General features: G+C 35.5%; 1 protein-coding gene across 1 annotated transcript; it reads right to left on the reverse strand.

Moving 5' to 3' along the window:
• Positions 1-1,425: 1,425 nt before the first annotated feature.
• On the reverse strand, positions 1,426-6,679 carry LOC132935135 (uncharacterized). The gene is made up of 2 exons (XM_061001599.1): positions 5,115-6,679; positions 1,426-2,009 (listed from the first exon to the last, which is right to left on the reverse strand). The coding sequence occupies exon 1, from the start codon at positions 6,420-6,422 to the stop codon at positions 5,139-5,141; it is 1,284 nt and encodes a 427-aa protein (XP_060857582.1). The 5' UTR covers positions 6,423-6,679; the 3' UTR covers positions 1,426-2,009; positions 5,115-5,138.
• Positions 6,680-10,337: the final 3,658 nt, after the last annotated feature.

Raw genomic sequence — 10,337 nt, forward strand, 5'->3', positions numbered from 1 at the left:
AATTAAAAAAAAAAAAATATAATATTTTCTATATTATGCTATATATCATATTCAATAATATATAATATATTGCATATAGATAGGTACTATACTGTAATATGTAATTTTTTTAGGAAAAAACCAAAATAATGGGATTGTTAAATAATGAACACAACGCCAAAGTAGGATCACTAGCCTTTGAAAAAATCGACAATTTCAGGTACTTGGGGGCAGTTTTGAGTACTAAAAATGACTGGTCGAGTGAGATAGGATTAAGGATGATAAATTATGAAAATGCGTCATTTGTCTAAAGTAAATTCCTAAAGTCAAAATTATTCTTTAAAAAACCATAGCAAGGTTATATACGGTAGTAATAATATCTACCCTTACAGTCTTACCTATGGCTGTAAAGCATGTACTACCACCAGTATCACCGCGGGAGAAGACTAAAGACATTTGGATATAAAATATGGAGGATAATATTTGGACCAATGTATATGGCAATAAAGAAAGAATGCAGATGAAACAATTTAACAGAGAATAACAAGAAGAAATGTAAATAACATCAGTTATCTTATCAGCTTCATAAAAGGACAATGGCTTCAGTGGTTGGGACACATGATGAGAAGAAACAAGGATGATGTAAGCAGAGCAGTTCTAGAGTGAAAACCGGCAGGAAAAAGACCTCGAGGACGACCTAGGAAAAGATGACTGCAGGATGCTGTGGAAGAGGTCTTTAACATGATGGAAGAACAGGAGATAAATAGCTCATGATCGAGAGAAATGGATAGAGTCAAAGAGATCATAGTGATGACAGGAAAAACTCATAGAGTATTAAATGCTAGAAGAAAAAAAAGAAGAAAAAACGGTATAAATGACAATTATTACCTTCGTCGAAACGACCACCGCCCGTATTTTCAGTAATTACTGAGGTATGGTATTTTCGGTAATTACCGAGGTATGGTATTTTTGGTGATTATTGAAGCTCCAGTATTTTCAGTAATTACCGAGGTGTGGTATTTACTGTAATTACCAAAAATATAGTATACCCAGTAATACCTTAGATGCCGATAGTAAACAAATACCGGATACCTGTATCAACATTTGAAATTCCACTAGCCCTACCATATAGGTACGTATGCAGTTTGTATTCTGCGGACGGTTATCACGATTAGAAGATACACCATTTCATTATACATACCTAGGTGGCTACTGACTGGGTATTTTATAATTGTACGCACTGGTGGAGTTTGATACTATGTGCAATACGCAATGATGGTATTGAAAAACAAACTATAAATTGTACTATATATATCTGTATTTATTTCAAATAAAATATAATTATAAATACGCGTATAATAATAATAATAATAATAATAATAATATAAAAATAAATAAAAATAATAATGTAGGTAAGTACTTACCAAATAGTTATAATAGTGGTGGTTTTAAAATTTTTTTTATACGCGTACCTACGATATAATTTGTGCAAAAATATTAACAATAAATATACGATGCAAGATTTGCAACAATAATGTGTTTTAAATGAAAAATAAAAAATATTATTAAACCTTAGTATAAAATAATAAAAATGAAGTAAAATATAATATTTATATACCTATATAAATATATTTGGATTATGATAAAATTAAAAATTAATAATCGGTAAATAATTAATATAGACATATAGTAGTTAATATAAAATATAATATGATCAATAAAAAATTATAAACACTTCGGTTTCATAATATATTATATAAAATAAAATAAAATGTATTTGTTCTTTACTCGTGTTATAATGAAAAATAGAAATAATACAGGATGATAAAAATAAATATATTATTAAGTATAATATAGTATTGACATTATAATTGCGGATACAAACTTGAAATTAATCAATAATTACTACAATATATAATATGTATCTATTTTTATAAAGATATAGGTACCATTACCTAGAATATAGGACTATTTCACTTATTTGGTACTCATTTCCATACGGTTTTTCGTTTGAATGACCAATACAAATTCTGTTACACACACATATATATATATATATAATAGAATAATACAAATATAAATATAAATATAATAATAAAATAGATAATACATTAAAATAATCAATAAACTCTGTTGTGGTGTATGGTATTTCATGCATAATAATATAATATATATATATTTTTTTCACTTTTAATAATGAATAATGATGTATACCTACGCCGTGTACATATTGATTATTAAGATAGGTACTATCATATAATGTAATAGATAGATATTATGTAGACACATTGATATTATTATTAATTATTTAAGTTATTTTTTTTTTTTGTACACTGAATATTATTTATCATGACCGCCGATAAGCACGCCTACTTGTTATATTTACCACTCGTTAACATACCTATCATACCTACCTATTTAGATTTTAGATGCATTGAGACAACTAATATAAATAGCCCATTTTAAAACAACCAAATTTGTTAATTATAAAATTAAAAATATATTATGTCCTTGTACATATGTATTTGACAACTACTTTTGTGTAAACCTTAAAGTGGTTAATTTTGTTTGGAGGTATCTATGGTTTATATTTCCTGCACCACATATCAATATAATATAATATGTCAACTACATAGTATAAACCCTCTCGAGTCATGACTAGGCTATTTTTTTTGACTTGGATGGATTCTGATTTGACTAGACTATGTTTCAGTTAGGTTTTTATATACTTTTTATTCGACTAACCAATATACACACATAAACGGTAAGTAAAATGTATACGATAGGTATCCCTTGTATAACCCATAATGTTTGACTAGATTTTCTTGCGACTAGACTATAATATATACCTATATAGTAGGTATATAGGTACTTTATTGACTAAGTTTGACTAGATTTTATTTCGACAGTATAATATACTCCATTGACTAAGTTTGACTAGATTATAGATATATTTCGACTAGATTTTTGTTATTAACTATATTGAAATTCGACAACATTTTTGGTCTTGACAAGAGTTTATTAATTATTTCAACTAGACTTAACTGCACGGACTAAAATAATTCTTCAATTATAGATATGGATATATTTTTATTAGATAATAACTATCTACTGCTTAAAATACAATAATATATACAAAACATAATCTTATAATATATATTTATTTGGGAGGAAACGGTTATAAGACGTATCTATACATATATATTATACATATATATATAGGTATAGGTCTAAATATATAATATCTGGGGAAAAATGACTAGAACATACTCGTGCCGTACGACGGCTTTTTTATAATAATATATAATAATTAATGAATAAATATTTATGCATATTTCCTATACAGATTTTTACAGTAATATATTATACACTATTCCTATAGGAATATATTAAATGTAAAGTGCGGCACTGGCGTAATTTAATCGATCTAAATTATTATGTACACCTACACTCATAAATTGACTACCACCGACTGCCACACATGACTATATATAATATATTATATATAAATTATGAAATATATTTAACAGTTAACTATAAACTTATATAACAGTAGGTAATAACAATGCAACACAACCCACATAATTATTGTTGTTGGTACTAAATATAATCTAAATACTGACGCATTATGTCCCAGAGTCTGTCGCATACGACTCGAGTGGTGACGGATTCAAAACTATAGCCTATAGGTAATATTATTATGTACTTTGTTATTAGAATACTGCTGCAGTGGCTGCGGTGACTTGAATGCCCGCCACCGCCGAATGGTAAACGACAACTTATTTTCCACGTTGAAGTTTAAGCTTAAATTCATTATGGATAAAAAAAAACAGTTAAAAATATTATCAAAGTGGGAAACGGATTGTTCAAAGAAATATAGGGGGAGGGTTACTAGAAGATGATTTTTGATTTATTGTTTGATTGCGTGCGTGCGTAATATAATATAGGAGAGGTAAGTAACTAATGATTTAAATGTGAATAAAATAGACTAGAATTAAGTTATTAATTTAGGAATTAAGACTAGAAAATTTTCGAGTTGGACTAGACTGTTAATATTACGATAAACTACTATCGTTATGTTAGATTGAAGTATTCAATATTATACACTTTTTTCGCATGTTTAATATTTATTATACTGTTTATTATAATATATGAGTACACGGGTGTATGACTAGAATTATTTTCATACACATCGCATATATGTACATATGGGTAAACTTAATTATTTATGACTAGAAATCTATTTTTATACATACCGCATTCATAATATACTTAATTATTTTTAACTATTTATGACTAGAAATATTTTCATACACTCGCATAAGTACAATAGTACATATTATACTTAATTCTTTATGACTAGAAATATATTTTTAAACATACCGCATACACAATATACTTAATTATTTATGACTAGAAATCTATTTTTATACATACCGCATTCATAATATACTTAATTATTTTTAACTATTTATGACTAGAAATATTTTCATACACTCGCATAAGTACAATAGTACATATTATACTTAATTCCTTATGACTAGAAATATTTTCATACACCCGCATAGGTACATATTATATTTAACTATTTATGACTAGAAAAATTTTCATACACCCGCAAGTACAATAGTACATATTATACTTAATTATTTATGACTAGAAATATATTAGGACTTCTGACTAGAATTGTTTCTATGACTACACCATTCATGAAGTTGCCTATATAAAGTACCTAATTAAAATCAAAATGTATCATTTATTATTTTAAACCGATAAAATATAGATAAAACTGAGGATAAAATGGATTTTGAATGTTTTGTTATTTTTTTCTCGATAGATCTGTAGACATTTTGTATCAAAACAGAGTTATTTCATTTAAGTATAATCTACTAGTTGAAAACTTTTTTTGAATACAATATGCAGTGTAGACTGTTTAAAACCCTAATCGCTTCAGGTTAGAACACTACTTACACCCATACGATGTTGAGAGGCAAAAGTGGTGCGCGCGGGGATGACGGCGGTCAATATAATACTTGCGTGTATTAATTACACAAACAATAAAATTACCAATGTGTGTACATATCTATTAAAAATAACCCTACTAAATATATACAATTTCAATAAATATCATATACCTATAATAGCGATGTAAAAGTTGGTTACTTGGCGATGTCACCGTCGTCGTTCTTGCACTTCTGGTCGTTGTTATCGCCATCGTCGTCGTTGTTGTTGTTGTCGTTGGCTGCGGCAGCCGCGGCTGCCTGCACGGCGCGCTGCAACATGTTCTTTTTGAATCCTGACGCGGTTGTTACCGGTGCCGTCGTTACGCTGCCTGCAGAGTCACCGTCGTTGACATCGATGGCTGCGGCAATGTCGCTGACATTATTGGACGTGCTATTGATGGGTTTACCGCCATTATCGCCGTTCTTACTGCGATTACCGCCGACGCCGGTCGTTTTCACAGCTGACCCGGTGCCGTGCCACCGACGGTGCGATGCCAAGTTGGCCGGACATTGAAACACCTTGTCACACTCGGGACACGTGTACCGGACGTGTACGATGCACCGGCACCGGTGACGGGCCAGCGCGAAGGCGTCGGCGTACCGGACGCCGCACAGCCGGCACCGGTATGGGCCCAGCGCGTTGGGGATGCTCTCGATCCGACGACGGGCCTCGTCGGTGGCCACGACAATGTTGAATTCGGGGTCGATGTCACCACCGTCGTATTCGTCATCCCGCGGGTCACCGTCTTGTCCACCGCAATCCGCCGTCGCCGGGTATGGAGGCGAAGATAAAGACGACGACGACGACAACGATGATGAGGTCGAAGTCAGCCGTTTACAGCCAGCTGCCATCGGTTCTTCGGGAGGAGCCGGTACGATGATCGTACCGGACACCGGTGACGACCTGTCAACGCGGCGGTCGAACATGAGCTGAGGAAGAAGTTTTCGCGTAGCCGCTTTTACCGCCGTCGACGCGGTCGCCGTACCGCCGGTCGTCGATTTTTTGGACGATTTACCACGGTTGGCGCTCGCGGCAGTGGCAACAGGCCGTTTCTCCGGTGTCACGGCTGCCGGGTACTCGTCGGTTCCCACTCGTCCGTCCACTATGCGTGCTGCCGTCGTCGTCGTCAGTGTGGCTTTCACGGACAAGTCAAGTGGGCCCGCGGACGACGTGTCGTTCGTCTCCAGCCGATGTCGTAGAAGCAGTGCGCCGCGGTCGTTGCGGTCCAAGGTGACCGGCCAATACTCATCCTTGACGTCGCCGATCCGCTGTCGCTTCCCACCGGGCCCGGCGTATTCGTCGTCAACATCGCTGCCACCGCTTACGTCTCCATGGTGGTGGTGGTTTTGGAGGTTCCGCATACGCACGGCCGCCGCAGCCGTGGTCATCCACCACGTCCACGACGGGTCGGCCGCCGTGGCCTGCGCGTAATCAGTCATCGTCACTGAGTGTTAATAATGCTGCGACGTCGGTAAAAATTGAATGCGATCGCCTGATGGCACTCGGACGCTTCGGAATCCCGTGCGACGGCCGCAGTACTGACGGGCCGCGTGTATGTCTCGTCGGTGCGCGCCGCTCCTGTTGCGGTGCGTGACTGCCGACTGGCGACTGCTGCTGGTGTCGCCGTCGTGGTATTATAGTAGTGGTGGCGGCGGCGGCGGTGGTGGTCTGTGTACCGTTTATCGGCGGCGCACAAGTATACCACGACCGCCGCCGCCACCGGCCAATCGCGTCGACCGCCGACCGATGCAGGGGGCAGGACCCTGGTGCCCACTGCCGCACGCCCGACGCCCAGTACACTCATCGGCGGTGGTTGTGCAGTGACGTAGGCGCGTAGGTATATACGACAATAATAATAATAATAACAATAAACAACGCGAACGCACACCACGTATAATATGTAATATTATAATACTATTGTGCGCGCACACGCGCGTGTGTGTGTGTGAGCGCGCGCGGAGATACCTTTGTTGTCGGTGGGTCATGTGAACTGGGGGTGGGTTAAGGGGGGCGCGTGCCACAGCCGTTGCAGCTGCCGCTCGGCGGCACTGTATTATGCATTACATTCACTACGGAACCGCGCGCGCGTCATGCCACGGGTGGGTGGCGAGTTGATAAAAATCGCGGCGGCGGCGTGCGAACAAAAACCTCCTCTTCGCTACCGCCACCCCACTCGTGCAGCGCTTTCGCATTTCTTTCGCTCTCTGTCCCCTGCATAGTTATAAAATTATACTTTACACTATGTCACTATTATATTATATAACGCTTGCTTGCTGCAGTGTCATTAACATACGCGTACATAGTGCACACAATGCGACGGGTAAATGTCGTGATGTCTATGTATGCGCGACTTGCTAGTTCGGCGACGTGGGTTTAGGTGGGTGGCAGTGCGGGGCGGCCGGTCCTTGGACGAATGGTAGGAGGGTCGATTTTGACGGTTATTATACGAACCCTGCGGCACAAATCTCGGCCCTCGACCGACTGTCGTACATTACGTTATAGGGTGGTTAATAGTTATAGCTAGTATTCGTATATATACCTATACGCCCGTATATATGTATATTAGACGTATGTGTAAGTGTAACTGCATTTTTCGCTTGGTATATAATATTATCGCGATGAGTTTTGAAAATGCTTTGTACACATTTCTACGTAGATAATCCATTCGCATGCACATATTGTTATATAGGTATTATATATCGAATATTTTCCAATAATATAACAGTCGTTCGCTCGTCCAATCATAGGTATCTACTATTATAGTAAGATTAAATTTCGTTTACCTTTCTACGTTTCGTTTTTAAATTGAATTTGTATTTATCTGCAAGATGACTAATTCAATAAATTAATACTTATTAATTAGAGGCATTATTATTTAAGTTTCAGAGTCATTCAATATATCATATTATTCTATACCTACATGGCTGATGGCTACATTAAATAGATAGGTATATAGTAATGTTTACTGTGTATCGTATATGACCTACGACACAAATTTCAGCCCTCTACTGACTGTTGTAGATAACGTGTTTAATATAATATTCGTAAACCTAATACCTATGGATCAGTGGTCACCAAATGGCGGCCAGCGGGCCGGACACGGCCCTCAGACAAATTTTATCTGGCCCGCAGATAATGAAAAAAAGTAAAAACCGACAATAATAAGTACATATAATATGTATTTGCTTGATTTGCCACTGCTGCATATGAGATATATTAAGACAAATATTGAAATAAATATATCTACTTAGGGACAGGATATACGTTTTCATTTAATTTGGCGGTTCTCGTTTGAAAAACAGAAGTTCGTACCATCAGACTCCTAATCATATAATACAAAAGGCATACTTGGTGAATCACTCTGTATATGGTATAACTACTTATTACTTTAAACGATAATAGGCATAGACCAGGGATCGGCAACGCACGAACTGCATGTGCCTTCATAGTAATATTGTATGTGGCCTGCGAGTAAAATCTATTATTTGTAACTATACAAATAGATATTATATCTACATGTATAAAAACCATGAACTAAGATGGTGTGGACTTTAAATGGCGGATTAAAACGTTGTTTATAGATATCTTGAATATGAACCTAAATAAACTAAATTTGTTATGACTGTACATTTAGGTTTAAAATAAAATAAGTAACATTCAAATTGTGGCCCGTGAAAAATTTATATTTATTTTTTAGCCCTTGACATCAAAAAGGTTATTGACCCCTTATAAAAATAGGGGAATCGTAAATTCTTACACTAGAGAAACAGGTAAAAAATTACATAAGTACGTTATTTCGAGGTATGGCTGTATATGGGTATGAAATCTAGTCGGATCTTTGGTAAATTCACGACAAAAATCAATGAACAAATTAAGTAGGTACTCTCGTACATGCTCTTTAAAACAAAGACCATAAATCAAATGGTTTCAGTTGACTTAAATCCAGAGGCATATATTATAGTGTTATGTTTTTCGTTTAAGCTTTTTGAATTTCCCAAAGTTTACGAATTAACTGGTTTCAGATCAGCGTGATTAACACAAATACGGTAACGACTACAAAAAATAGTTAAACAAAATATTGGTGGAAAGACATTTATCGAATATAAACACAAAATCAAATATAATTATCCGTGCCCGGATCGTCGTTAACATGCATACGACCACTGGACACACACAAACACTTATACCCACACAAGGGCACAAAGGCTGGTGAGGGGCGCACCCTTCTCGTCCCGACGGTGGCGCGTAGTATTATAACAACAACAATTTTGTGGTATCGGCACATTCATTTCATCGGCCTGGCCTTTATTAATTACTTATTTTGGTTCTCACTATACAATACATACCTATTATATGCCTATTATATGCCTATTATTCAATATTTAATTGTAAATTACTGTCCTCGTAGTATAGGTAATAGGTTTGGTATGTTTGGTATGTACCTACGACAATACCTATTTAACACAAAATACGCACACGCGTCGATCAGATGGGTCAATGTCGGTTCAGTGGCATAAAAATATTTTGAAAATTGAATGGTACTAATTGGTGTGCAACGATTTGTACGAGTATATACAACACATGTTATTTGTGAAAACTATTCGAAAAGCTATATATTACGTCGTAGGCATATAGTCAAATCAGGCATTTTACTAAATGCCTAGGGAAATAGTCAAAGAATTTCATTTTTATGCAATTTCACTATAGTCTATATATCCGCATAGACATTTAGTTAAATGACTAGGTATTTAATTAAATGCCTGTTTCAAGTTTAAAAAATGTAACTATATTTTCTATTAATTATTTATTGATATTTTATATAAAAAAAAAACTATATACTATATTACTATTTATTAATATGTAAAATACGTATGTATATGAAATATTTTTATCGGTACTATCGTTTTAAATCTTAAATTATAAATATATAATATAGGTATATATATATATAATTCAGGGACTAGAACCAAACCTAAAAGAACCGGTCCTGGAACCGGAAACTTTAAAATATTAAGAACCAGAACCGGAACCGAAACCTTTATTTTAATAAATAAAGTACCGGAACCGAACTAGAATTTTTAATATAGGTTTTTTTAGGTTCAAAAATAAAATAATCTTATTCATCAAATTTCTCATGCAATTAATTCCATCCGCATTTCAGATAAGTATTTAACATTATTATACTTTTTGGTATCTAAATTATCTGGAACCAGTACCGAAATTATTTGGAACCGATACCTTTATTTTTTTTCATCAAAAAAACAGAACTGAACAGGAACACTTATTTTTGGAGAACCAGTACCGGAACCGATACCGATAAATTCAAAAGGTTCCAGTCCCTGATATATGATAAG

The sequence above is a fragment of the Metopolophium dirhodum genome, chromosome 1, assembly GCF_019925205.1.
Source record: "Metopolophium dirhodum isolate CAU chromosome 1, ASM1992520v1, whole genome shotgun sequence".
NCBI lineage: Eukaryota > Metazoa > Arthropoda > Insecta > Hemiptera > Aphididae > Metopolophium > Metopolophium dirhodum.